Source organism: Antedon bifida, chromosome 9 (assembly GCF_963402885.1).
Source record: "Antedon bifida chromosome 9, ecAntBifi1.1, whole genome shotgun sequence".
Classification (NCBI taxonomy): Eukaryota; Metazoa; Echinodermata; class Crinoidea; order Comatulida; family Antedonidae; genus Antedon; species Antedon bifida.
In genome coordinates this window covers 20116439-20131966 of record NC_136234.1, presented here as the reverse complement: position 1 = coordinate 20131966, position 15528 = coordinate 20116439, and the positions used below count along the sequence as shown (strand labels likewise).

At 34.5% G+C, this 15528-nt stretch overlaps 2 protein-coding genes and 1 long non-coding RNA gene across 4 annotated transcripts; 1 reads left to right on the top strand and 2 right to left on the bottom strand.

The window, feature by feature from the left end:
- Positions 1-2813: 2813 nt before the first annotated feature.
- Positions 2814-4615, bottom strand: LOC144852707 (uncharacterized). Its single transcript, XM_078710661.1, has 5 exons — positions 4293-4615; positions 4014-4113; positions 3594-3880; positions 3301-3438; positions 2814-3189 (listed from the first exon to the last, which is right to left on the bottom strand). Exons 1-5 carry the CDS (start codon positions 4443-4445, stop codon positions 2887-2889), a joined length of 981 nt encoding a protein of 326 aa, XP_078566787.1. The 5' UTR covers positions 4446-4615; the 3' UTR covers positions 2814-2886.
- Positions 4616-7998: 3383 nt separating this feature from the next.
- Positions 7999-15381, bottom strand: LOC144851557 (uncharacterized). 2 transcript variants are annotated; one of them, XR_013614193.1, is made up of 3 exons: positions 15191-15381; positions 9407-9614; positions 7999-8505 (listed from the first exon to the last, which is right to left on the bottom strand). It is a non-coding gene; the product is annotated as an uncharacterized LOC144851557 (long non-coding RNA). The 2 variants fall into 2 exon arrangements; XR_013614192.1 differs by having other exon boundaries at positions 9435-9614.
- LOC144851552 (epithelial cell adhesion molecule-like) lies at positions 10074-15115 on the top strand. Its single transcript, XM_078709076.1, has 9 exons — positions 10074-10198; positions 10989-11180; positions 11784-11990; positions 12132-12147; positions 12506-12577; positions 12849-12912; positions 13238-13333; positions 13913-14101; positions 14478-15115. The coding sequence occupies exons 1-9, from the start codon at positions 10090-10092 to the stop codon at positions 14586-14588; spliced, it is 1056 nt and encodes a 351-aa protein (XP_078565202.1). The 5' UTR covers positions 10074-10089; the 3' UTR covers positions 14589-15115.
- Positions 15382-15528: the final 147 nt, after the last annotated feature.

Sequence of the window (15528 nt, the reverse complement as noted above, 5' to 3'; positions counted from 1 at the left end):
TGTTTTGACTTCATGTCTTTTACAGTAAAACTATATGGGCTGTCAGCGGCTACCAGTGCTAATGATAATTTGAATAAAAAATGCCCTTCTAATTATTATTAATGCAAATACAATTTAATGCCATCTCAGGTAATGAGCCAAGAAATACAATAGGTCTAGAAACTTGAACAAATAAAGTTGGTCAAGTGTATTTAAAGTATCATCAAAACATTATCATAGAAATACATTGTTCGGCCTTCTGTGACTTATTACGTCAGTTTAAGACCCCGGATGTTATGATGATGTTGATGAAGTAGTAAAAATGTTAAGTTACTGCATCTTGATTGATTAATTAATAGGTAATAATATAGATACCAAATGTTAATTACCAAAGATTTTAAATAATTCAAAAACATTACGCTTATAGCCTACTACTTAAATATAAAGACGCCAAAGTGTATCAAGAACTGTACAGTGTATCTAGTTAAATCCCATTATATCTATATGGATCTAAAAAAATATATAACAAGTCGGGGTGGGGGGGGGGGGGATTGTGTGGTGTGGGGATGGAGTTTGTGACATCATTAAAAATACCGTATTTCCATTTTCTAAGATAATACAAAGCAAGTGTTTTCTTATTTTCAGTATTATAAGAACAATGAATTTGTATAAGCTAATAAATGATAACGAAAATAAATTACTTGAATGCAATTTGTTTTATGCAGGTGAACATTTAGAGTGCCCTTTACCAAAAAATTCAAGTGAAGCCAGTTGTGAATTAGATTGTTCATTTGATAACGACTGCAAAGAAGAGTTTAAGTGTTGTTTTAACGGGTGTGGAAGAAGTTGTACAGCACCATACGTAGACGGTGAGAAATGATAATTATTAGATGCTTAAGTCAAAACAATTATGAAATAGGTCAGCGATTTTTCCAAACATTAGGGCCTACTGTTGTTACCAGTAATATAACCTCTTTCAATTATCTGCCGAATTGGGAATACGGCTACTTTCACTTATGATTGGAAACATTTAAATTCATTACTCGAATGCCTCAGAAACTGAGCGAAATACTTGGCGAAATGCAAAGCCACAAAATACTTTTGACGACAAAGGTTTAATCTTTCGGCCCATGTTGAAGATACGGATAACTCGAGCTTTAGATTTGTAACATCAATATATCCGTTAATTTAAATAGAAATGGTCTGTTGCTATAAACTATATAAAAACAACTTAAATGTAATGTATGTTATCGTGCAAGCAATAATAGTTACTTGGCATTTTACCAAATCCACATAAAAACTAAATAACTTTGAATAAGCCTATACAATGATTGATTCGATTGTTGTTTGGATTTCAACTATCCTATATGAGATTATAGATAATAATTATTGGATTTATAAGATATTAGCAAACAATAGTTGTACTAAACAATAAGGAAAGTAGTAAAGTGTTGATTAAAGTGTTATAATACAAAAAAACTTTCCACTTAACTTGTCGGTAAGGAAATCCACAAGCTAAAAAGGAAATAATTACTAAACAGAAATAAGCATATCAATTGTAATAATATTTCTCAGGATTTGTATTAGCTTATATTCAGTGACGTAATGATATTCAACATACATGTGTCATTGTCTTGGTGAGAAAATAATAATATTGCCAATAAATATTAAATTTAATTAGGTGATCCGCACTACAGTAGTGTTTGATTTTGAAACATATATTTATTTTTTAATCTTCTTACATTAAACAAACAAGTACAAAAGTAGGTCGTTGACTTTATTCAGTGGTCAATGAACAATAATAATACTTTGTTGACCTGTATTTAAAGTGACCTACTTATTATTGGATACTTGGGCAGTCTAAAGCTCATCCATGACATGTTAATTTTTTTTATGTAAGGATTTTGTTTTTTTTAATATTATAATATAACGTTATCATTAGTAGAAAATGATATAATTTGGTATGGTTGAAGAAATGTAATAAATGGTCGACGTGCCAAAATTCAAAGATTCATATTTAAAAAGTATATTAAGATAATGATTTATTATTTTTTACGCTTATACACTTTCAGTATTACTATAAGTATATTTTATACAATTGTTTCCATCTACGTTTACGTGAAAATGTACTGTACTGAAAATTCCTACTCTTTACGTATAGAAATATTTCGCGAGTTAAGGTGTATTCTAATGACTGTTACAGATACTATTATTTTTTTACACTTTTCTTCCAGTCCCCGATTTAAAATCATGCCGAATCATACGTCATCTTATTAGTAGTGTTGAGTTTGCGTATGAACATCAACTTCACGTGACGTCAGGATTCTACGTGCCATATTGTGACCAGGGCGGGAATTTCCTCGAGTTACGGTACCGTGATGACGATAAGGAGGACATATGGTGTTTTGATGAAGACGGAACATTGATCCCGAACATTTGGTCGTATTATGCCAGTAGCTACCAATGCCAGAGTAAGATTACTTTATATTACGTCATCATCATTATCATCATTCCTGGCCCTGATTATAATACAAGCTTGTTAAAATTCCCAAATTTGGGACACCAGCGAAAATCAAAGTTAACCTAATCATTGTCGTCATTTTCTAGCTTATTTTAAGTGACACAGTGAATAGAAAAAGAATTGCTTTACTTGGCCATTGAATATGTTGTTTGTTGATCTTCAACTTTAAATATTGTATTTGACATAGGCCTAGATATTTCACAAACAACACCTTGTTTTTAAACATATCAAATAGAAATAAAAGAATAGACAATAACACACAGAATATAAAAAAGAAAAATCTCTGTAATTTATTCCTCACGAGATAAATATATATATATAACATCGTATTGAGTAAAAAATTGTCTGAAGAGTATTGTAAGCTGTGTAAATTTCAAATGGTAAATTTAAAGATCATAATGTTCTTCCGGTGCGAAGTAAGTGTTGTCTTTTTCCACTTCAACTTCCAAGTCCAACTTATGTTGTTCCAATCTATCATGTTTCCTGTACCTGACAGCCCTCTGACGCTGGTTTGTGGCCATACAAGTAATTATCTGCCTGTGCTCTTTCTTCATCATCACTAGTCTACTAGTTTCTTCCTTTTTCTTTATTACTTTCTGTGCATTTTCTCTTATTTGATCGTCAATGCGATCAAATCTTTTTCTGACATCCTCGATATTCACTTTCTTTGTCTTTTGAAGAAGTTGATTCTAATAAGAAAATGATAAAAACTTGCATAGAAATTGTATTACATAATTGAAAAGTAAAATTCTTTCATTAGAGAATAAGGAAACGTTTGGTAAATTTATGAATGTGCATACCTGTCTTCTTTCCTCGGCTGCGATTTGTTTCGCTTGTCTTTGCATTTCCTGGAACTGGCGTTTTTCGGAAAGTTGTCGTTGGAATGCTTCTTTGGACTTTCGTGCATTAAGTGATTGCTTTCTTTTAAGAAGGAACTCCTAAAATGAAAAGTAACAATTTGTCTTTAAAACAGGTATAGTTATGAATTAAGTTAGTGATGATCCATGATGTCGTGTCGATGATATAGATTAGGTGACGACAATGATAATGAAAGTATGATTTATGATAATTAAGGCTGCCAATATATTCTTACTTTTCGTCTTTCTTCTGCTGCTGCTAGCTTTCGTGTAAGCTTAGTTTCTTTTCCATTGCTCTCGTCGTCTGTTTGTCGCTCGAGTCTGGACAATGACCGTGGCATGTCTAATACAGGTGTGGCTCTATCCACAATGTCAAATGAGCATCCATTATGTCCAGGTCTAGGGTTAACGATGACACCAGACATTCTTAGCTCTTCTAAGATCTGGAAAGTGCTCTTGTCTCTAAGAGTTGGCATACTTTGGTTACCAATAGGTGGAAGCCTTCGAGCTGGAACAATGTTTGCTACAGTTTGAAAAAATAGTAATTTAATTGTTTAAAATATTTTGTTTAGCCATTTTTTGATATACATTACTTTATTATCAACGTATTAAGTGTCTCACTATCAACCATTATCTTTATCTTGTATATATCTTACCAGTTGAGTTTCCATCCTTTAATCTTAATAGTTCTTTGTTCACTCTTTCGTCATGGCTCATCAAAGATGCATGATCAGATAGGTTGGTTTCCGAATCACTCTATATAGAGAATCAATTGGAAAAGAACAATGAAGATTTCAGACCTTCTAGTCTTAGGCGTTGTATGCCTACATAAAGACTTTAATTTGAAATTATTGTACAGGCCTAACAATAATAATATATAGTAGTGCGTAAATGCACGTTTATGAAAACAACCCATTATGAATACAAAAACCTACCTCTGGCATGGGACCGACTTTACTTGATCTTCGCCGCCAAAATCTAACAAGTCTGTTCAACTTTTTACCCTCTTTGACTTGATTTCTTGACAGATGGGTTGGACCATCTTCCGCGCTAGGTTCCACTTTAATTTTAGACAAACACAACCCCATATTTGCTAGTAATTTCGTAGTTTATTTTAAAATAATGACAGAGATATCTGTAAAGGTACTTGTCTTAGCAAAAGCAAAAGAAACAATGTTTATTGTTGGCAAGATACTGTGGCAACTCGTTGTTACGCAACAACTGTACGCGCTCGAAATACCATGACAGCGGCACACGTGGAAATTACGCGACGCGCATGCAACGATCTTATTATTATTATTATTATAAAGTACTCGACAAAATCCGAAGAAAAAATAATTGTTAGATTTGACGTGAACAAGTTTAGTTAGGCCTAATTACTAGAATATAACATCATTCCATTTCTATTTTCTGAGAATGGAAACGTACTCGTATAGGTGAAATGATGACTATTGAAATAGATTGCATGTATGTGTACACTATCAAACAAAGTTTTTGGGCGGCTTCTTAACTTGACGTATGACAAATGAACTTAAATATTTAGGTTTGAATTGTAGCGTTCCATACATATTGTGACTGAAACTTCAAATGAAGGTTTAAAGAGATAAATATTTAAAACTTAGCCTAACGAAAAAAGTTTTTATTTTGAAGGATGGTTAAAGCCATTATGCAGGACGTTTCGCTGTAACCTTGAGTGTCAGTACGGATATGCAAGAGATTACAGTGGCTGTAAGCTATGCCAGTGTATGGATCCATGTGAGGTCAGTGCCCCTACAAACACTTCAAACTAATTCACTGTGATAATTATCGAGTGATGAACAGAGACGCAAAAGTAACAACCAAAATAAATTAACCCAACAGTCTATAAAACACACAGCCAGATACATTCTATTACAAATGTAACCAACCCGAAAGAAGAAAAAACATTACTACATGTCATGTTTCTGTTTTTGTTTTAGGTTGTTCAGTCCATGTGTCCGACTGGACATGAATGTGTGCCGGTAAGGATTGTGTGTGAATCACCACCATGTCCAGCCATACCACAGTGCGTAGATTCTGAATCGCTTCTGAAGACCAGGGAGTGTCCAGATGGTCAGAAACCACACACATGTCCTCTTAACCCGTGTCTTCACAACCATTGCAGCAGTCGTCCAGACGTACAGTGTAGGGTAGACTACTGCAAGGGCTGTTCGCCAGAATTTTACGATAGCAACGGGAACGTAACCGAATGCAATACAACAGGTAAGACGATCGTAAAAGAGAAGTGCCAATAGGTGAAAAAGATCGAATAAACGTTTATGATTTAATTGGGTATAAAATCATAATAAATCGTTGGGCCGAAAATTTTATACATTATGTGTTATCAATGTTTTAAAATTTATCGCACTTATTACCACTTATTAATTGCAGATTGCAGATCTCAAAGTCTGAGATGTTATAAAAATACACTTTAATCAAATAAACAAGAAACGAATAAATTGTTGAAATATGCACATATTCAATTAATGTGTAGACTTAGCCTAACTCAATTGAAAATGTTTAGTTTCACCGTAGTGATTAATACAGTTTTTTTCTATTTAGTTCCAAATTTGACATGCCCACCATCTTCTGGAATAAGAGGCGCATGCGTACAGTTATGCAGAGATGATACCGACTGTCGGCCTGGCTTACAGTGCTGTAGCAACGGCTGTGGAACTCAATGTGTACAGCCTCAGAAAGGTATGTTCAGGATTGTTCACCAATACTTATAGGCCTACAATCAATGTTTTTCAATTGAGGATTGCAGAGGAGACGAGCCGGGGTGGTGTGTTCTGTAGTTTAGGATTGTACAATTGGGACGGACTCGCAATCAAAATAAAGTTTATGACCAATTCTTTACTCAATGCCAATAACCACTTTTTCTAAATCGTCACTGACACAACCAGAACCTTTATACTGTAATAGCTTTTGCAATTTCATTTTAACTACGGGGTGCCGTCCGACACACTATTTGTTCGTACTGAACTAATATTACATACTTTTTCTTTACTGCAGATGGACAAACTGTTTGTACGTCTTGGCAATATATACCGTATCCGTATAGTCTGTTCCAGTCTTTTTATCCTCGGTAAAGAGAAAACATTTATTGTTCATATAAGTACTTATGGGGTGCAATAAGCATCAAAGTATGTGTGTTGGTTGGTTGGTACGAAATAGGCGTAAACTACATTGCTGCTTATGGCGCCCCATAAAATCTCACTAATAGTAGGTATTTTTAAGTAATTAACGTAATGTTTTATTAATATTAGTTGTTCACCCAATGGTGACTGGTTAACAACACAATGCTGGCGAGAAGCTGGTCTGTGCTGGTGCGTAGACGGAAGAGGAAGGAAAATCCATGGAAGCATTGTCCTTGGAAATCCAGATTGTTCAAGATATTACCGTAGGATTGTTTTATTTTAAAATGTTTTAATATGCAATTAATTAATACTGTTTTGGACATAAATCCAAACATATCTTATGGATAATTATTATAATTATATACTTTTATTTTCGTTTTTTCTATAGGTGGAGGCGTATCATCACCCAGAATCGGTAAGATATTATTTCAGTGTTTTTAACTTTAGATTTCTTGGGACAGACAACCTCAAACATAATCGTTCCGTTCACAAGTAGAGGCTTTCACGCGCATGCATATACTAAGACCTCCTATAATCTTTTTTGGTCGATATCACGTGTTTTTGAATTAGTGCCTTCCATATATTTTTTTATGATTGGGTACGATTGCCACCAGCATTGTTCAAACTGTTGTGCATATATCCATTGATGGTCAAATCAAAGACCACTTAAACAGAACGGATATTATTGTAGGCCTATAATATAATTCCATATTCTGAGTTTCTGGGTATAATATGTTTTCTCGTATTTAGATGGTAATGACGAAAACACAAGGAATGGTGAGTTTGTTTTCATTTTTTCAATGTATACCGAAATTGATTGTGATCATAGGCAAATGCGTAATACATCCAATAAAAGTACAGACAAATGTATGTCTTTCTTAAGTGTTCAAAATGTCATGACTTGAGAAATACCTATAGTCTGAAACATTTATGATCAATCAGAAATTGTGGAAAATTATGGTATTATATTATTTCAATTAATATTCACCTTGCTTTTATTGCAGTTTGTCGCGACAATACTCCGTATCTCGATTGTCCGCGGGATCTCTGCGATTCCAAAGTCTGTCTGGGAGACCACACTGCCGTCTGCAGAATGGACTCTTGTGGGAGCTGTTCGTACGCATTCTATGATCGGCTCAACAGAAAAGTAGACTGTTCAAAAGGTAAGTTATTTATCATGTCCGGTGGAAATGATTTCAGTGAACATGCAGTAGTACTAAGTGTGTTTCACTTCTCCACATAACAAACCTACTCTCTACGGGAACATAATCCAATCGAGCGGAATATACGATTTTATAGACAATTATAGGATTACACAAACATAACTTGCTGCCGGTGGAAACGAACAAAATGTTTGCTCAGATCAGTTCAATGTAGCACCTGCTAAGTATGCAAATATCTTAAGTGTCTACACAAGTTTATGTTGTCTTTCTACTAATTCATAAAAGCAGAAACCTTTTTATTTACAAATATATAACGGTATTGCCTTTTAAATAATTCTAAAACGTCTAAATACAATAGAAACGTCTAACTGTGGTGTACCATTTTCTTTTAAGGTTTATCAACATGTGAAGTCCAGAGACAAACCAGTCTGAATTCTTTACATCAAAGTTTTGCCGTTTCTTCAAAAAGCCAACTAAATCATCGACTAACCAGTATTTGTAAAACGGTGGAAGAAAAACAACAAAACATAAAACCAAACGATGACGTTATAACCCTTTTCAAAGCACTCCAGTCTTTCGTGCGCAAACGAGCGTTTACTGTAGATCCGAATTATGACTTTATAAACGTAATCGGTGGTCCCGATGGACAGGGCTTAAGTGTGCAAGAGTTTCAATCCTTACTGTCACTGGTTTCGGCAGACGGACAAGTAAACCTGCCAACACTGACCACAACAGATCATGGTGGGCCTACATATAATCTCCGAGACCTTTTAAAAGAGCTAGGATTTACTAGATTTGATCAACCCATAGAAACAGATTCAGGTAATCTAAAAATGGAAAAAAATCATCATCAAATTAGAAAAATAAATAAATAAATATAAGCAAAAAAGATAAATCAAAACGTACAGTCACAATTGCTTTAAGAGACAACAGTATTTTAATGAGAGTAGGCCTAAATTGATGTATATGAAATGATTTTCATGTTCCTAATTAAAAGAATTTGTTTTAAATTATTTATGAACTGTAGATGATGATATTACTCCGACAGAAGGTAATGAAGACGACGGACGTGGCGGTAATGGAGGCAACGGTGGAAATGGCGGTAACGGCGGAAACGGTGGAAATGGCGGTAACGGCGGAAATGGCGGTAACGGTGGGAATGGCGGTAACGGTGGGAATGGCGGACATGGTGGTAATGGTGGTGATGGTAGTTATGTGCCACCAGGTCCTACTGGACCTGAGAGACCCTATGGAACGAGACAACCAGGAAGCGATGGCATTCCTGGGAGTCCTGGGCAACCAGGCAAACCGGGGCAACCGGGAACACCGGGGGTTCCAGGATCCGATGGAAGACGGAGAAGAGCAACAAAAGAGAACAGTGAGTAAATCGGTGATACTATCTTGTATCTTTTAACTTCATATAAAAAAAGAAAGAAAAGTAACAATAAAAAATGCAAACAATTCTCTTTTTAACTTTTTACCAAATGTATTCTTGAATTTCTTTAAATAATTGAAGATAATGTATCTTAACTCTTATTGCATTAAAATTGCTGAGAATTGTTTTTTTATTGTTGTACATATTGTTTTGCTTTAGGTTTCTGCTTTGTAGCCCATAGCAATTTCCATTTGTCAGTGTGTTTCCTTTATACTATATCTCATGTAATGGATCCCAATAGAGATACACATTTATACACGTAAACAAGCAAAGATAGACCATAAAGCAATAACCTGTTTAAACTTTCAGATCGCCACATACCATTACTGGTTCCACACGTTCCTCTTTGTACTACTGACGGACAATTCGAGTGGAAGCAGTGTCGTACAGATGTTGATTGGTGTTGGTGTGTTGATGCAGATGGAAGCATGTTGGTGAATACGTTGGTGATTGGAATGGATGCTTCTGAGCTTAGATGTGACCAAAATGGTGAAATCAATGCTGAAACAAGTAGGACAAATTATGTTTATCTTTCTAATAAGGCTCTAGGAATCTTAAATGACCCAGTGGTAATACTAACAAGGCCAACAGCCATAAGTCGCGTGCTAAAACGCATTGTGATACTGGACCGACAGACAGACCGAAAGACCGACATAGTGAACTATAGAGTCGCGTCCACGCGACTAAAAATAACTATAACTAAAGTTATTTTGTAGTAAACTTAAGCCTACTTATAGATTATCGTATATATATTTTACTCGAGAAAATTAACATCTATGTTACATTACTAAGAATTTGGATGAATTTTCAGGCCTACAATATCTAAATACAGTACAGGGCCAGTAGATGATACGAAGTTTTCCTCCTTCAGTTTGGTTAATATCATTATTTTCAATTTTGCTTAGTAATAACAGACAAGTTATGCGACGACGGAAGTACCCCAGACGTATGCTCAGTGAACCGTTGTTCTGGTGAGATGTGCCAGTCTAATGAAGACGACGTCTTCTGTGTGATGGATCCGTGTGATGGTTGCAGACCGATATGGAGAACGTGTACGAAGCCATCTGAGAACATCTCTTGCCAAGGTGAAACCGGTAGTCATAGGGTTGGTAAACGAGGTAGGAGCACGCATGCTCCATGACGCTTGATAAACTGCTCGTTTATGCTATTGGACAACAACTACTCTTACTCATCTATTATTAATAATATAAACAGCTTGACTGATTTGACCAAGCTGACATTTTAACATGATATTCGCGAGTATTCTTTTAACACTCACTTAATACTGTATTGTCTCCTATATATTTCATTTTATTTCTATTATATAGTCTACAATAACACAATAAAGTATTATTTCTTGAGAAACGATTGTTCTTTTCTACCAAATTTCCTTAGATATATACATTTTCATTCATGTTATTATTGTTGCTCTTTAGTTTAGTCTATGCACAGTAATAAGTATTAAAGGTTGGCCACACTCTAAGGCATGATTATACAGACTTATACAGGCCTAAATCACAATCAATTTATAAGTTAATTTGCATTGTAAGTAATAGTGTAATGATCGAACATTAGTGCTGTCAAACATCGCTCATGTTTGTACGAAACACAGTGTCTACCAGATAATGACGGTGAAACTGTAGGACAACAATATATTGAAATCCTAATACAAACAATTGCCACAGTCAATACGCGCAGAAAAGAAATGTGTGTACGCGCTATTCTTTGTCTATAATATAGTGTACTTTGCATCTTGTTAAATTACAGCACGAACTAATCCGAATTATTATTTAATAAAAGAAATCCAATACTTATTGAAGAACAATAAATGTTGCAAATCACTGATTTTAAACAAAATAATAATTACTCTCACAGAACCACAAAAAGCAGCAGTTGAAGAGGAAATAGTATGCCCTCCAGGCCAACCTGCCCAAATATGCACCCAAGACTTATGTGCTACGGAGTACTGTCGTTGGAACCAATACGCACATTGTGTTATCAACATCTGCGGCCAGTGTAAAGTGAAGTTTGTTAACAATGACGGAGAAAATGTTGATTGCAATCAAGGTAAAATAGTTTCATTAATGCACTCTAAAGCTCTGTCTGGTTATGAAATCTTCTTATTATAAACAGATAGTGAATTATTATAATATCAAAGCTCTTGTCTACACTTGTCTTGTCTTGTCATCAAACTGTATGTGACAAAAAGGTGTGATGTGCCCATATATGGACATGATGATGTCATGTCACACTTTTTTGTCAAACTAGTTTGATAGTGTAGACAGTGTTTTAGGGAGCGAATTCCGCACGTCTCAATGTTGTGGTTTGGTGGTGAAAACTATTTCAAGTTTCTCTACTTTTACACAATGTGCAAAGTATTATTATATATACAAATAGATTGCAAATGGAAGAGATCACTTAGCAACTTTAAATAGTTTTAAAAATATAGTATTTGTTGATAGTCCCATTACAGTACTTGTTACCCGCTCGAATCAGATTGGCTTTTATGAATTTCCATTCTTTCCTCTGTTGCCCCAACCTCACGCATTTCTCATAACGCATTCATGTCCAGTCCATTCTTATATTTCAATTTTCCCTTCCGAAATCTCCCTCTGTTATGTTTCTTTCCTTACAAGATGGCAATAATATTCTAACTTCCTTTACACGCAGTTCCGAGTCGATGTATGTTTGAAAGACAACGAGGAGAATATCGAAAAATGTCTAGAGCTGAAGACATTGCAGTTCCAGACTGCGACGAAGACGGCAGATACTCGGCAGTTCAGTGCGATTATCTGTTAAACGAATGTTGGTGTGTTGATGAATTAGGAACCAAAATCGAAGGTGATATTGGAACGATTGATAGAAAACCACAATGCCGTGAGTAACAACAACCGATATATTTGATATCATTTTCTAAAATATACAGTACAATGATTATAATTACTTTGGTTTTCTGTTATTAATAATAATACGTGTTACATCACCATTTACAATAAATTTATTCTTTTTACTTTTCAGAAAACATGCGGGTAAAGTAAGTAGCATTATCTGATACTTATGTGTATATGACAGGTAGACAATTATTTTACTATTTGGCCATATTTGGACATCGGAAGGTCAATACATTAATCCATCTCCGGGCTAAGTCAATTTGAGCCAATGATAGAAAACTGAACGAAATTCTGAATTCGGTTGAGATTATCATTCCCATGAACGCTTAGACCTGTATTATTTTCTCCAGTGTCTAATTAAGGGCATAAAATATGAATCCTTTTTATCCATACACAACTCATCAACTCAGTATTTTAGAATCCGTAAAAAAACTGATTGAAAGCAGCGATGGACTAACAAATCACCTACAATTAATCTTTAAACTTCTTTGATTAATCTAGGGGAATTGACGTGGCTTTAAGATTTGAAAATGATTACTCAATTGTTGTCAACAAAACACAGTTGTTTCAAAGGTGAGTGTGGTATTTGTTTTCAGATTTCTTTCGGAATAGGTTTTCTTTTACATTAAAAAAAAATATCCTGGTATATATAAAGAAACAAACATTCCTAAGTCATAACGAGTTTGAACTTATTGTAGGTAAAAAGGCAACCACAAAAATAGAATTGTATATAAAATGTTACAAAGTTAAAACAGTAGTTGAAATATTGAATTACTTATTACAAAATTATTACCACTATTATATGAATGAATGAACGAACGAATAAATATTTTCTTATTCTCAGAGAATTTGCTTTATTTATGAATTCTGAGTATGGGGTTGATGCTAGAAATGTAAAGAACATCATGGTAGGTGTAAACAATTACCGTATTGTCACAAAAGCGTTAAATCTTAAAAAGATAACAAAACAACGGAAATAACGAGATGAGAAACATTCGATGTCTGCTTAATATTGACCATGCTTCGTTTTTAACATTAAGAGTAATTTCCAGAAATGTAGGTGTTGTACTTTTAAATATTTTGTCACCTCCTATACTTTATTAGTGACTGTTTGATGCATAGTTTACAAAACTGAATCTAAATAGAACATGCACATACGTAAGAAGTGTTCAGGTTAGATAAAATACGGTTATAGGCCTATTACATTTTACAACATTTTATCTTGGATAATAGATAACTCGAGGAAGCATCAAAGTGGATTTCCAATTAATTGAAGATGAATCTGAAACTCTATCAGTAACAGATCTTGTCGTATTTATGGAAGAACAGGTAGGTGCTTGGTTCCCACTAGAGACGTAGTACAACGACGTACGTAAAGGATTTGACCAATCACAAGCGATTGTCATTGGTCAACTCGTTTGCATCTACGTCCTTGCGTTGCGTCACAGTGAGAACCAAGCTTAAAGCGTGGTTCCCACTAGCGACGCAACACAAAGACGTAACGCAACGCAAGTGAATTGACCAATCACAAGCGATGACTTATTCGCTTGTGATTGCTAACTGTCTATAACTTCGCTTGTCATTGGTTAAAACGCTTGCGTTGCGTTTACGTCCTTGCGTTACGTTCTAGTGGGAACCAAGCTTCATGTAATTCGCTTGCGTTGCGGCTTACGTCCTTGCGTTACGTCGTCCTAGTGTCAACCAAGCTTTAACTAGATATTTCTGCGGCGTTCAAGAATTGAAACGCATTTGAAACGTAGTAATGAAACAATGTTCATATTCAAAAAATGTGTTTTCATTTCTTCCCAAAAAATAACAGAAGAAAAATAATTACGATGAGTAGCGAGGATAAAATATTACTTTATAAAAAAATATGTTATTTTAACTTATTTAACGTTATGTTTATAGGTAAATGAAGGGAATTTCCAGTTCGAATTCGAAGGTTCACAGTTGGTAGCCTACCGGGATTCCATTACGTTCAGAACACAGTATAAAGACCAACAAAACATATCAACAGATGACCAGTCAGTAACCGTCGGTGTTGTATGCGCTGTCATCGGCGTCTTAATAGCTTTAATCATCTTTCTATTAGTTCTGGTAAGTTGATATTAATTGCAGAATGACCAGATTTTTATTTTGTTGATGGATTACTGCGAGACGTCTATAATATGGGGATTTTCCTAGTAGGTCCTAGCTTGTAAAAATGAAATTGGAGAGACTTCTGAAGATTACTGAAGATTACTTACTTACTACTGAAGAACGTCTTGTGGTGATGACGTCAAAGTCCTAATACTGTGACCTAATATAACTAATATAACACTTATTAATAATAAGCATAATACAAAATCAAATTAATAAAATAAAAATTTAAAAAAAAATACCGGAAGATAACAGCAATTGTTCGCTTTTCTCTATACGATATTACATTTAAAAGAAAAACATTATCTGATTGTCCCTTCATTTAATTTTACAGGTGTACAAGAAGAAACAGAAATGTCAACACAATGAAAAAACAATGCAAGAACAAACATATATAGAGAACATGTATAGTACTATTGATGACAAATCAACAATGAACATGTAGCTCATCATTGGAATGCTACCAACTCAATCGCACTTCATTCAAATTCTGGTTTTCATAGAAATGACACTATACTCAGAACCTGTTGGTCATTTGACCTTTGACATGCACTTTTATAATTGTTTTTTGTATAAGAGTAAAAACTCAGCAAGCACAGTACACGTAACAATACTGAAGGTTGTATTTATTTTATCTAAAAAAAATGAAATACTCGTGTTAATGACAGCATAAAACGAGTTTATAGGCGTATAATTCCTGGAACATTAAAAATGTAGGCACGTCTAAGCACCTTTATGAATAGGGAATAGGCCCTATTGAATAAAATACTATTAACTATAACTTAGTCTTTTTTTGTAATGGTCCATTAATTTGTAAACAGAATAATCAACGAAAGAAGTTTATAACGATGATAGTCAAGTTTCTATGGTTGGCGCGCCCGGGCCAACTAGAATTACACTCAACCAATTTGACGAAATTCTATGGAGAAAGAAACGCATAGTCTACACAGCATAATAATGTTTAAAATTAAAATTAGCCTACCCAAAACACACCACTCTAAAGCTTATAACAGAAACATTAATTATAGAGGAAGAAAACACGCTTACCAAATTTATCAGTATGTTCTTGAATATAGGTAAACAGGTCTCTTCTAAGGAGTGTTTTCACAGCTATAGCCAGTATTTATTCCTACAGTAAGATACACATGGGCTGGCAAAATGCAAATGAGCTTACTGAAGTGAAGACAACACAATGGTGACAGAAAACTAACTAGTAGGCAGAATAAAATAGTGGAACACTATCATGACTAATTGTAAATAGTAATCACTCTTTTTTCATAAATATAAATATCAATTCGTATATATATTTAAGTCTGTACTTACTGTGTGCCTATAATTGGAAAATAAAATGTTGTAAAGTAGTAGTAGTAGTAGTAGTAGTAGTA